Raw genomic sequence first — 13,779 nt, 5'->3', positions numbered from 1 at the left:
TCTTGGTTTTTCCCCCATATAAATTTCTTATCTCTGCTTCATTTATCTCTTCTTCTGGACAATTCTCTAGTTCTTTCATTTGGGGGTTGTTTCTTTGTCTCCTCATTTTGGCTTTCTGTTTGGCTTTGTGACTATGTATTGGGTAGATCCTCCTACACCTCTCAATCTCTAGTGCAGACAGTGTTAAAGGCTGTTTCTGAGTAATTAGATCAGGCAAAGACTCAAAGCCCCCAGAGACCGCCTCTGCCTACAGACTAGTACAGTGGTTCTCAACCTTCCTAATGCTGCGACCCTTTAATATAGTTCCTCATGTTGTGGTGACCCCCAACCATAAAATTATTTTCGTTGCTACTTCATAACTATAATTTTGCTACTGTAAACAATATGTAATTATATATGTGTTTTCCAATGGTCTTAGGCGACCCCTGTGAAAGGGTCATTCGACCCCCAAGGGGGTCACAAGCCACAGGTTGAGAACCGCTGGACTAATAGGATTCCAACTTTAAATCTGTCTTCCCCCCCCCCCCCCCCCCTCGCAATCTCCTCTGGTGTGCGGAGAGTTTTTTCAACAGGGTGGGGTGGTTGCTACTGCCTGGAGGCTAATAGTTATTTTTAATCTCTTAAGTGGCCTCAGGGCAAGGTTCTTTTCAGTAGGATGTGTCAACTGTCTTCCCCCCAGGCAAGGCAGATGTCTATGTGGGAAAGATGTCCTCTGCTATGTGAGGGAATAACTCAGCCCAGGAAACAAAGTGTCTGCCTTCTGAGCTCCATCCCCTGAGTCACCAGTCCTGGCTTCTGCCCTCATAGCTCCAGTCCACTTCACCCTCCCTCTGCCAGAGCGCAAGGTGGGTGGCTCCACAGGGAATTTTGTGCATTGGCCCTTTAAGAGGATGTCTGAATTTTCAGCTGTTACTCTCTGGCAGACAGCACCCACTGCTTTTCACTGTCAGATGTTATGTGTGTACCTTCCTCAGTCCTAGTGTTCTCTGCTGGGGGGCCCAGCTTGGGGATTAGATCCCAGAGTTCTCAGTGGCAACCCCCACAGCTGAGATACCTCTCAGAACTCAGTTGCTATCTGTGGGCGCCCAGCCAGCCCTTTGGTGCCTCCACCCCTCCTACCAGTCTCTATGTGGTCTCCACTTTCCGTCCTCGGGTGTCAGAGTTCTCTCCAGCAAGTCTTCCGTTGATTATTCAGGAAGTTTTTCTGTATTTCAGTTGTAATTCCAGTTTGTTTCTGGGAGCATGTCTGTGCAGCATCCACTTACTCCGCTGCCACTTTTAATCTTCAGTGATGCTTGTGTTTGCACACCAGTAACTTAGGCTTTCGAAATCTTGCTTGATTGCATGATGATGATAATCACTCATGTTTGAACAAAATACTTTAGACTTAAATAACTCATTTTAAAAATGTGAGGACCAGCCCTGGCCGGGTGGATCGGTTGATTGGAGCATTGTCCCATACACCAAAAGGTTGCAGGTTCGATTTCTGGTCAGGACACATGCCTCCATTGCAGGTTCAATCCCCAGTTGGGGTGTGTATGGGAAGCAACTGATCAATGTTTCTCTCTCTAAAATAAATAAACATAACCTTGGGTGAGGATTTTTTTTAAAAATCTGAGGACCAGATGAACTAATATAGTCAACAAAATTATTCCCGGGTGAGGGAAGAGGGTCACAGGAGGTGCCGTAATTTGCCAGCTAATGCATGGCGACTACTGGCAGAACCAAGATACAAACCAGGTATGTGTCTGTTTTAAGAGGCAACTGACTTGTGCTGACTTTTTTCCTCTTTTCCTGTTTTTTTTTTCCTTTTTTTAGTACAATAGCTTCTTCTTAATGAGAATACATGAACAAAAAAAGCAAAATAAAATTGGTGTTCTTCTGCATATATGACATCAGGTGTTTCACTGGGGAGGACATATGTAGAATGTGGCGTTGAGGTGAAACTGAGCCATCTGCAATGTGTGGCACTTGCTGGCTGCCCCTTTGAAAGAGGTCCGTCTTGAAAGTGGGCATCCTGATCTTCAACTTTGAGACTGGGCCCTCTGAAGTACAAGTAAACAGAATTAAGTAATCCATTTGCTGTTTACTGTTTTCTTGAGAGATCTCACTGTTTTTTCCCTGCAAAATGAGAAATTTAGGAGAGAAGTTCTTAGGTGTGAAGTCCTTTAAATTGCCTCAGGGACAAAGGCAGGAAAACCTACTGTTCAAAGTCAATTTAGGGCCCTCAGTTGCCGTGAAATTCCTACAGCCCAAGGGTGTCCGCACCCTGTCGCTTATGCTGCTGGCAGCCTCCCCCATGCACTGCCCTCTGTAAACAGTGACAAAGTGTGGCTCTCGCTTTGCCAGAAGCTCCTAACTTGGGCACCTATATATGTAGGTTTTTGTTTTTGTTTTTGTTTTCCTTTTCCTTCAAAATTCTTCTAGTCTTGCTCTTATTTTAACCAATCTGTCTCTGTTCCTTGTTTTTTTTTTTTTTTAGGGCAAAATAATTTGTGTTGTGGCCATCGTCCTGGCATATGATACTGCACACAGTATTACTCTGGTCATACTTTCTCATCATTGCAGACACTTATTCAGACATTATTTGGACATTTATTGAAAAGGATCTAAGTGTCTCTAGACCCAGTTATGACACCAGCCAGGGAGGCAGAGTCTGCGTTCCTGCCTAACCAGTACTTCAGAGTGTGCCATCCCGGGGCTTCCCTCTCTTGAGGTTTGGATTCCTAGACAGGACCCGGGTTTCGGCGGGTGGTGAAGAGCACTAGGCCAAGAGGCTGGCACAGGGCACACCTCGCACCCATGTCTTCCCTTGCCCGCTGCGGTGGTGGCCACGCCATGGTGCACACTGGTATTCCGTCTGTGGGACTGTAGCAGTGAAGGGCAACTTTTTGAAATGCTGTTTCTATAAATTGACATTATTATAAAAGCCTATGGAAGATGAATGAGACAAGGCTGGTATAAGGTGGTGTGTCATCTTAGGAGCCATGGTCTGTTTTCTTGGAGTCTTTTAAAAGGAGTTGTGCACGCAAACCTGTTTTTTAAATATTGAAAATGTACCAGGCATGGAGGCTACCTCAGGCATCTGCATCCTGAGCTGACACATTCCACAGTAGCCAAGACAGAGGGTTGCGATGCCAGTTTCGAGTTTTTATTTTAAAGGGTAGTGCTTGCCAGCTTCGGCATGTTTTCATGTTTCCTAGTTGAATAAGTAAATCTCTCTCATTCTCCAGGTCCTCGTTTTTTACCTTCTCAGTAAATAAAACATGCTCTAGCACAGCCGTGGGCAAACTATGGCCCGCGGGCCGGATCCGGCCCGTTTGAAATGAATAAAACTAAAAAAAAAAAAGACCGTACCCTTTTATGTAATGATGTTTACTTTGAATTTATATTAGTTCACACAAACACTCCATCCATGCTTTTGTTCCAGCCCTCCGGTCCAGTTTAAGAACCCATTGTGGCCCTGGAGTCAAAAAGTTTGCCCACCCCTGCTCTAGCATCTCAGGGCCCTTTAGTGAAGTTACTATGGTTACAGTAGTGTTAGCTTTTAGCAAACACTTTGAAAGGGCTAAGGCTTTTGACAGTGGCCTTTTAAAAGCTCAAGCCATTTTCTGTTTTGAAAGAAAACTACTAACTCTTTCCATCTCAGTTTGTCATCTGTTTGTGGGGAGGAGTACAGAGTCTCACCTTCCTTGATTAAGAGGATTTCATAAGAGAACTCATGCAGTGAACGAGGTTCCGGGGTAGTGTGAGGTCTGAATGGAGGCAGGAAGCCTTGTTTTGGGTCTAGCCTCTGCACCTCCAGCTCCGCAGTTCATTCCCAGCTGCTCCGTGCGCCCACGTGAGCGTGAGCGCGAGCGTGACTGTGTGAGAAGGAAAGACAGTGACATGGAGATGTGCTTCCAGTGCCTGCTGCGCGCAGACTGCTCCTAAGCTGCTGTCGGACAGCCCGTCCTCAGGAGGCTCACTACGTGGTGAATAGTCGATACGCGAATTACTCATCGTTTTATGCACATTAAGTGTAAGGCTGCTTGTTGCTCCCAGTCCTTGTGTCTTGCAAATAAACGTAAAAGAAGTACCCGCTCAGTTTCTTACAGATCATCTGTAATGGCGACGGTTTGGTCATTAGTACATTCTGATTATACTGGCCTGTCAGCAGAGGCAGCATCACATCGCCTTACGTCCCTGCGCTGACGTGTTGGCGCGTGGGAGCCCAGCCCCAGGTGGTGTGGCTTGTGTGGGGACGTTTGAGTCTTATGTAAATATAAAGCAGCCACTGTTAAATTTCCAGGGGTTTTATTTTTAAGTTTTAAATAATTTCTAGTTAATGTAATGCTTTATGACTTAAGGAATTAAAACAAAAAACAAAGTTAGACCAATATTACTTTAAAAATGAAGGAGAACTTTCTGGGGACTAGGGCTTCTGCTTCACGCAGTCCTTTGGACAAACCCCAGAGCCGGAGAACGGGGTGGAGTGTCAGAAGGCAGCTTAGTGAGTGAGGTGCTGCTCCAAAGAGCAACGAAAACCACTGTCCAGCCGCGTCTTCAACACACCCTGTGCTGGGCGCAGCTCGGGCGCCCCTCGTGAAAGCAGCCGCAGTCGGTCGGTCGGTCAGTGGCTCTGAGGACAGTGCAGGGCGTGAACTGGGAAACTACTCTATGTCTCCGGACCCACCGTGGTGTTGCTTCTCTGTTAGCCCAGGGGGGGCTGGAGGAGTGCCTGCTCTCGTCCAGCCTCCAGCTGATGGGACTGGCTGTTGAGGGACACACCTAAAACTTTATAGTTATGAACCTCCAGTTTTTCATGGGCCCAATCCTGAGGTGTGGCCAGAAGCCCATTTCCTTTGTAAGTTAATACTTTCTAACGAAAAGATGAAACCAGAAACCTCTCTAGTCAGCCTCTTGGGGGTAAGGCATAGTAAGGCCCCACCTGAGAGCCCGCACTCACTGGAAAGCGGTAGACTGCGCCCGGAGTCTGCTTTTCCAAGCGAGGATGTGATGGCTGGTGGTAGAGACCATCTCATTCAGAGTCTGCCTCCTAAAATGTTCTGGGTGTGTGTCTCTAGGGGGAGTATAAACCAGTAGGGGTAGAAGAGAGGGTTTTGAAACTCAAAAATAATGTAGAAATTCTTCTGATTCTCCCCCTTATTTTACTGATGAGGGAACTGAGGCCTAGAAAGTAAAATAAATTTTCCCAAGATCACCAGACGACAGAACCAGGTCCAAACTCAGATCTCCACACTTTGAACCGGGAGCTTTGCTTTTCTCCCTCCTCCCACTGGACGGAGCTGGTGATGTGAGGACTCGCCTGCGGGGTCCAGGCCATGTGGACGCTGTACCTCCTCCCACTGGACGGAGCTGGTGATGTGAGGACTCGTGTGCTGGGTCCAGGCTGTGTGGACGCTGCACCTCCTCCACTGGACGGAGCTGGTGAAGTGAGGACTCGTGTGTGGGGTCCTGGCCGTGTGGACGCTGCACCTTAAACCCCAGAATTTTTATCAGAGCCTCTCTTTTACCAAAAACATAATTTGCCTAAAACGCTTGTCAAACCTTTTTTATAAAGTCTTTCCAGCTTTTCCTGGGAGGTGGCACCAACCTTTTCCCTGGCTCCCGAGTGATTGCAGAGCTAAGCTGGGAGTAACCACTGGGAAGAGCACTTTGATTCTGGACGTTTGCTATCTATCTATCTATTTATTTATTTATGTTTTTATTGAGCCTGTTATTCTGATGTGTCTGTGACAGGGCCAGATCAAACTTATTAAAACATGCAATTCAAATTTTGACAAGTTCTTTGCTCCAAAAGAAACCTTATCTTTAAGCAAACATTCTCTAGTATTCTGAGTAATGATCTCATTTTTTTAAAAAGTTAGATAAGGAAATTATGCTTTTCCTTGCTAGACAATATTATTTCACTAACTTTGAAAAGGAAGAATTTCTATGTTTCTAACCAGACTAGCAAAATCACCAGAATTGGAATAATTGTGATAGCTTCAAGGTGGATTATGATCCAAAAGTCTCTTTAATCTGCTGTCTCTCATGCATACGCCCACCCCCCTTTCTAAATCCTTGCCTCCTCCTGACATCTAATCTACTAAACAGTCTGCCCTCCCTTCCTTCTGTTGCCCATGTTTACTTTTGCTCTTCATGTGCTTACATTGCTAATCTTTGCTTCTTATGTTACATAGAACTCAGGGCAAAACCTAAAGTTCACCCTGACTCAAGCAGCCTGCCAAAGCCGGGGTTTGGCATGTACGGCGAAGCCAGGAGCACCGACCTGCCTTGGCAGGAAGAGCTGTCCTGGGGTCCGACCACAGCAAGAGGGAGGGCCGCCACGCCCACCTGGAGGAGCAGCGTCTGCATTCTGCTCTCGGGAATTCTAGAAGCCTCCCTGTGTTAGGTGCATGGGATCAGCTGCTTCGTGCTGTGGAGTTTTGTAGAAGGGAGGTCTCCTCTGGTTCGTGTGTGAGTTCCATAGATCCGAAGCCTTCCGTGTCCGCAGCAGCTCACCACACCTGATGACAGTGAGCAAGGAGAGCCTGGTGGGGAGGAGGAGCCTGCGGCAGGTCTCATGTGCACCTGGCCGCTGCTTCCTGTCTCTGTGCCCGGAGACTCCTGGGAGGCGCCCAAAGAGGGTTAGTTTGCTCCTGTTGTGACTGTTAGGGCCACTGCTGAGCCTGAATTCCAGTCTGTCCCTAAAGCCTACGCCTTCCCACCCACGGCTGCTTCCCATCTCCTGTTGACTTGGAATCGAACAAGGGACCCTTCATTTTAGGCTGATGCTCTGTCCACTGAGCCACACCAGCTAGGGCTCCTGTTGGGATCTTAAACGTCTGTTTCTGTACATCACTGTTTTCTAACTTGGATTTATCTATGAAATCATTCAGAGTCTCCTGATCCTTTTGTTTTTTCCAAGTTTAAGAGCTAAGACCCACCGTTTCCTCAGTTTCCTTTCTGGCTAGCCTGTCAGGGTGCTTGTGCTTGTCCTAAGGTGATGTCCTAAGCTACCCAGCTCAGCACGGGGTGTGCAGGAGCCGAGGAGGAAGAAGAGCACTTTATCTCCGATCACGCACCGCATGATGGAGCTCTTCCAGGACAAGCTGCCCTCTTAGACAGCATTGTAGGGAGAAGCTCACCTGAACGGAAGTCTTTGCCGAAGAACAGATCTGTGTCATCCTTTCCAGTATGTCACCTGGAAGGGGGCACTCTGGTGCAGGGCTTTCCTGAGGCTCATGTTGGTCATTGGTAGACATCTTGCCTCCTCTTTAATGGCTGGGCCGCTCCTTAGCTGGAGCATGTGGATGCAGATCAGCGAGGCATGCCGAGGGGCGACTGCCAGTTGTGAGTACTTTACAACTACATGCACGAGGAGAAAGTTAGTTCGACAGACGTTTATAATGTCCCTAATGTACAGTGGACATGGCCTGTGCTGGACGTGCGGGAGAGCACAGTGGCTGAGGTGCGTGCTGGCCCTCCCGGAGCTGCTAGTCAGGTGGCAGAGACGCTGAGCAGATGTCTAGGTGCAGGGAGTGAGGTGGCAGAGACGCCCAGCGGATGTCTAGGTGCGGCATGCAGTGTGCACACAGAGCTTCCTGCAGTTCTGCTAAAGCGAGTGGGTCCTAGGGGTGGCTAGGCCTAGCCAGGTGAAGGGCAGACATGATCCACATTCAGGGAATGTACAGGGGCTAGACGTGGGCACTGAGGTTTGGCCGGCCGGGCCTGTGCAGGGCGGGCCCTCAGCTCGGCATCACCAGGGCACAGTGGGAAGTTCAGCTAGAAGGACCAGCCAAAGCCAGGCCTCATTGGCCCGCCATGCTGATTGAAGGGCGTCGACATGGTCACCAGGGTAGTGTGTTAGAGGGATTATTGGAGTGGGCAGACCCACTCAACGTGGGCAATAGCCAGGCAGGAGGCATCCTCTGGACAGCTCTGCGCTCTGGCAGCCCCAGCTCCGGCTGGCCGCTGTGTCCCTTCAGCAAGGCCTGCTGGTACCTTCACGTGTTTCCTAGGGGTGGTCACTCGTATACTCTCTTCACCCAAGGAACAGTGACAGCAGGGCTTTTATTGTTTTGAGAGAGAGAAAGACATCGGTGTGCTGTTCTGCTTGTTTATGCAGTCATTGGTTGATTCTTGTATGTGCCTTGACTGGGATCAGACCTGCACTCTTGGGCTATCGGAACGATGTCCTAAGCTACCCAGCCAGGGTAGTCTGCATTTTTAAATCCTCCTTTTAGAGTTTTTAAAAATTGTGGCTCAGACCAATGAAATTCCTCACCAGAGGGTCGAGCGGAGGTTTGTGTGTGGTGCTGCTCTCTGAGGTTGAGAATGTGCCCACGAAAACCTGGACTCCACTTTCGTGGGGTAAAGGGGTAAAGGGGTAAAGGTCGAAAGGTCATGTGCACACCAGGGCCAAACAGCACTCTACTTTGAGGCATCTGTGTAGGAAAAGCTGCACTCCGCAGGAGATTGAGTTGTCAAGAAAAACTCACCACGGGTTTCTTTTAAATACTCTCATTTCCATGTGTCCGTAAACTAACGTGGCGCCCCGTGGATGTGACTCAGCTAATACTTGCTGACAGGGAAGCCCGCCCACTGATTTTGAGGTGCATGCAAGCCCAGTCTGCTGTGGCCAACTCACATCAGTGGCTTGCTGTGCAGGAGAGAGGCAGGCGGAGCTGGCTCTGTAGGGCCGGGAGCCTTGAGCTGGAAGAATTCCTGCAGAACACTGGAGCATCCTGCTACAGTCCTCCTACTTCCCATCCCTCACCACCCTTCTGCCCAGGCCTGGCCAACTGCAAGAAGCTCCTCAGGTAGCAGATTCCCACCACCTGGCCCCACCCGCTTCCCTGGCCTCGGCCGCCATTTCCTGGGCCTTTGCATCCTCACGCTGCCCTCTGTATGGACCACCCCACCTGCCCAGCACCCTGAGGGCAAGGCCGGGGCCCACTGTCTGCACCTCTGGCCTGAGCTCTGAGCTGGCCCCTGACACACAGGACTGAATGGATGCACACACTGAGCGCAGCTGGAAGGCAGGGAGAAGGGTGGTGAGAAAAAAATTGCTGAGGCTGTGAAAATCTTTAGAATCGTATGAGCTTTTTGAAGGTAGAACATGACTCTTAAAATCACTTCTCCGCAGTGCTTCGCAGCCAAGCCTGACCTTTTATGTGTATAGGAAGCACAGACAAGTCTTGGATGCTTTTCACACCTGTGTCCTCATACTCACACAGTATTTGCCCTTGAACCCTGCTAACCTGGGTCTCCATTTGGCTCTTTAAGGGATTAATGCATAATCCTAGGTGTATGCTTTGTGTCCATGAGCATGCTGACCAGGTGATGGTGGGGTGAGCGGGTGATCTTATTTAACGAGACACTTGCCCTTTAGTCATGCCTGAAGGAGATATCTGGTCCTCTCAGGGAAAGCCCAAAGGGTCCCCAACAAGAAAGAAATGTGACTTTGGGATTTCAGCTTCTTTAAACAGAACAAATCCTCCGGCAGACAGGAGCAGGGCAGGCCCGCCTTGCTGGGGACTGTGGAGTGGTTCTGATAGAGGGACAGGGCGGGCTGGCCCGAGGATAAATGTGCTGGATTTTCACTGTGTTTGTAAGGAAATGCATATCTCTTTACGGTTTGGTGTTTTCACATATCGTTTATGTATGTACTCCTTTTTATCAATAGTAGTTACTGTCATTTACTGACTGGCCAGATATCTCCATCCCTCCTCACATGACCTGTTTTTACAGACCAGGAGGTGGGGTTCGCCTGTGTGAATGATGGGCTAGGGTTTGCTTCCAGCTCTCTGAGCCAAGCCCCTGCCCGTCCTGTTCTCTGGGCTTTGCACTCGGCTTCTCCTATGACGGTGCCTGTGGCCCTTCGTGTGTCCCGGTGTGCCGGGGCCCCGTCAGAGGCCAGCTGCTCCTCTGCGGTGAGGTGAGCGTGTGAGCCGGACGAGCAGCTTTCCCAGGGCTGCTCGGGACCCTCCCTGCAGCTGGAACCCGCGTGCTGTGGCCACTCCGACTTCCTTCCATTTCTCTCGTTATTCCTGCTGTGGGGCCCACAGACGCGGGGAGTGTTTCTGTTCTCGGGTCCGATCTCCTCGGGCAGACTCTCAAATGTCCCTGCACCTAAGAATCTCCGAGTGCTTGACACAGCTGCGGCCCGAGCCCACAGTCTGAGGCCGCAGGTCTGGGGCCCGGGGAGGTGGCCCTCCTAAGGAGGTCGCGGCTGCTGCTGCGGTGGAGGGGTGGGGCAGGCCGCACTCGGAGAACCACTTTTCTAAGGTTTTTGCCAAAATCCACTGTACCCGCCTTCCCAGGGCCTCCATACCCCTGGGAAATTACCCTTCAAACTTCTGGAACAACATTGGCCCGAGGCAGTGACGGCAGCATTGAGCGAAGTATGTCGCTGGGCTCTGGAATTAGGAGCACAGTTCTGGCTGCTCCTGGCTGTGGCACTCACGCTTGGGGGGGACCTGTGTTTCAGGTGGTGAGAGCTGCCGAGGAAGCTGCGTCCACTCTGGCCAGCTCCATCCACCCGGAGCAGTGCATCAAAGTGCTCTGCCCCATCATCCAGACGGCCGACTACCCCATCAACCTGGCTGCCATCAAGATGCAGACCAAGGTCGTCGAGAGGATCGCCAGGGAGTCCCTGCTGCAGCTGCTGGCTGACATCATCCCGGGCCTGCTGCAGGTGGGCTGGGCGCGGTGCCTGCGGGCTGGGCGCGGGGCCTGGCTTTCCTTGCTCGCTTGAAGCGGGGCAGGTAGGGAAAGTTGGGAGGTGACCTGTTTTTAGAACCTGGGAAGCTGTGTGGTGTGGCTGCCTCACGTCTTCTCTCTCGGCTCCCAGTCTACCCTCCCCGGAGTGCAGCAAGGAGGTGTCCTGGCAGCCTGGAACTGGGCTGGAGAATGAACTCTGTTTACTGTAAACATATTTGGATCATTTTTGTTGTTGTTCATTCCTTAACAAACCCTTATTGCACATCTGTGGGCCCCAGCCCTGGGCAGGTGGGCCATGGAGTGGGAAATCAGACAGTGGTCCTTGCTCTCACCGACCCAGCAAATGTGGATTGAAACCCTCCTGAGCATGAGACGTGGAGTTAGATAGGCTCTGGGGGGAAGATGGTCTCCACTGATAGGCATCACCTCAGGGGCCGTCAGCCTGCATCGAGCGGAGATGCCGGGGCGGTGCTAAGCTACCCAGGGAGGTGCGAGCTGACAGCTGGGAACAGAGCAGGAGTGGCGGTTCCTGGCAGGTAGCAAAGAGAAAAGGGCTCATCCGGGAGGCGGTGCCGCGTGGGGTCCTGGAGAGAGAAATCAGCCACGTGTGGTGCTGCTGCTTGCTGAGCACGGGGCCTGGGTTACGCCAGGCAGAGGGGACGACAGTGCTGGGAAGTCCTGGAGTCTGTGTAGGGAACAGCAGGCAGGTCCCTCCGAGGGTGGGGTGGGGTGGGGTGTGGATGAGGCGACGGTAGGTTGAGGTCCAGCTCTAGCCGGTGCTAACTGATGTCCGGGCTCGAGAGTGTGCAGTTCTCATTTCTTTAAAGGGTTTTCACACATGAAACTTGTTTTACCACCGGAAAGTAGAAAGAAGCAAGTTATTGTCCCCCTTCGCCTCTTCCTTGTTCTGTCTCCCTCGGGGCTTGGGGACTGCTGTGGCAGTTCCTTGCAGTGGCCCCGGCGGGGCAGGTCGGCCGCAGCTCCCAGCCTCCGGGAAGCTCTCTGGATCAGGTGCAGAGCTGAGTTACACCCTGGTTGTTTTGACAAGTCCAAGGTTGAGCTCTGAGGGCACTTGTGGAAATGTTGAAATATTGACGGTGAAACGAATCTTTGATCTCGTTTCCTTTCTGTGTTCCCCTCCGACTCTGTAGGGTTATGACAACACTGAAAGTAGTGTGCGGAAGGCCAGTGTGTTCTGCTTGGTGGCAATTTATTCCGTAATCGGAGAAGAGCTGAAACCTCACCTCGCACAGCTCACGGGGAGCAAGGTATGTATCCTGTTACATGGCTGAGGCGCACCCGGGGCCCTGCCAGCAGGTCAGAACTCGCTGCCTGCAGCTCTGGACCCACGGGCTTCCTCATCGTGTGTGTTGTAGCTGGGCCTCATTTCTCCGAAAGCATTTTCCTAAAGATAAAAGTGACCAACTAGATAGCGAAGTCACGGCAAGTTACAGCGGGGTCTGTTGTAACTCTGTTTATTCCCAAAGGGAAGGTGACTTTGTTAGAAACCAGCTTGTCTTCTTTCACAGAAACGCTAAGGAGATTTGCCTGCTGGGTTAGCAGCTTGCTGGGTCAGAACTGGGTTCTCGGGGCATCCACGGTACTGATGGCCGACTCACCACGTGCCCGCCAGGTCCCAGACACCGTTCTCTGCACTTGGTGGTGTTGACTCATTTACTCAGGACAGCATCCCTGTGGCTAAGGACAGTTACCCCGCGTTTAACCTGCCCAAGAGCATACAGGGATCTTAACTCCCGAAGCCAAGATTTCAACACCCTGTGCTGCCGCTCATGTTTCCTTTAAGAGTAGCTTAGAATCGGGCAGAAAATAGGAAAAAGGACTATTGGCTACAGTGCTTATTGGTTTAAAAATAAACTCAGATCTGATGAACCTGCTACTGAGAGCAGGTAGAAACCCAAGCTCTGGCAGGAGAGGCAGGGTGGGAGGCGGGTGCCTTGGTGGTCGTCTCCGTGGGGAAGGGCCCGAGCTGCTCCAGGACTGCCTGTCGGGCGGGGCCTGGCAGCGGTGCGATTAGAAGAGCAGGAAGCTAGCGGAGCCTGACCTTGCTCCTGAGGAAAGGAGGAGTCAGCAGGTGACGCCCTGCGCTGCTCCTTCCACACAGTGGGGGCATCACAGCAGGAGTCCTGCTTTCCCAGAGTTCCCAGCAAAGCTGCCTCTGCCTGCCTTTCCAGAGCACGGCCTGTGGGCCCTCAGCACTGTTGACACTTCAGGCCACTCTGTGTGTGTGTGCTGGGGGGGAGGGGGGAGGTCCTATGTGTTGCAGGGAATTTAGCGTCCCTGGCTGCCACCTATAGATTCCCGTAGCACACCTCGCCCCTCAGTTGTGACTCACTAAAGTCTCTGCACACAGCCAGGTATCCCCTGGAGGACAAAACGGCCCCTGGGTGAGAACCACTCTCCTTGCAGACAGAAGTGAGCATCGAGGTGGGAGATGTGTGCATCAGGTTGTAGTGAGGGGTTGGGGACTGCTGCTCCCGATTCCATTCCAGCTTCTCCTTTCCCCTCTGCTCCCACAGCCTCCTCACTGATCCCTTTCCTGACCCCCGTCTGGAAGGACTGGGCTGGGAGTCCCAGGGAGTGCCAGGCTGGGAACCCCCTCCCCTCTTCTTGCCTCCAGCAGGGGCCTTTGGGTGGTTCCTGGCCGCAGTGAAGGCCTTGAAGACAAAGGGAGTTCGATTTATAAAATAGACAATTCATCCATAATTCACGTAGTCAGAGCTCAGTTTTGTCTGCACTTTTTACCTTCCTAATGAGGGAGCTGTGCAGTCATCTCACGTGACCCTTCTAATGAGGAGCTGAGAGTGACAGGTGTCTTCTCATCCCTGCCCTGCAGCCAGCCCTGCTGCTGCCCCCTCTCAATGGAGGCCTTGGGTCTGGAGCCCAGGTCCTGACCAGGAGCCAGGCCTTCCCACCCGCAGCTAAACTTTCTTTCTTAACCATTTCAAGTGTACGATTCACTGCCACTAAGTGCATTCATATTGTTGTACAACCGTCACTACCATCCGTCTTCAGAGCTCTTCACCTTGTAAAACTGAAGCTCTCCCTGTT

General features: G+C 51.3%; 1 protein-coding gene and 1 long non-coding RNA gene across 24 annotated transcripts in view; one reads left to right on the top strand and one right to left on the bottom strand.

Annotated features, from left to right (window-relative positions):
* Positions 1-5,657, bottom strand: part of LOC106727850 — a 17,889-nt gene extending 12,232 nt beyond the window's left edge. Inside the window, exons 1-2 of the long non-coding RNA XR_001364102.1 lie at positions 5,646-5,657; positions 252-254 (exon numbers count right to left, since the gene is read on the bottom strand). This is a non-coding gene — a long non-coding RNA (uncharacterized LOC106727850). The remainder of the gene's footprint in view (positions 1-251; positions 255-5,645) is intronic.
* CLASP1 (cytoplasmic linker associated protein 1) overlaps positions 1-13,779 on the top strand; it is a 285,149-nt gene that overhangs the window by 257,947 nt on the left and 13,423 nt on the right. For all 23 annotated transcript variants that reach the window (XM_014547896.1, XM_014547897.1, XM_014547893.1 and 20 more), the window contains 2 exons: positions 10,478-10,684; positions 11,862-11,978. In XM_014547896.1, the coding sequence (XP_014403382.1) occupies positions 10,478-10,684; positions 11,862-11,978 (324 nt within the window). The remainder of the gene's footprint in view (positions 1-10,477; positions 10,685-11,861; positions 11,979-13,779) is intronic.

Source organism: Myotis brandtii, unplaced genomic scaffold, assembly GCF_000412655.1.
Source record: "Myotis brandtii unplaced genomic scaffold, ASM41265v1 scaffold488, whole genome shotgun sequence".
Classification (NCBI taxonomy): Eukaryota; Metazoa; Chordata; class Mammalia; order Chiroptera; family Vespertilionidae; genus Myotis; species Myotis brandtii.
The sequence above is the reverse complement of the archived record's forward strand: the minus strand, read 5'-3'. Positions and strand labels throughout refer to the sequence as shown.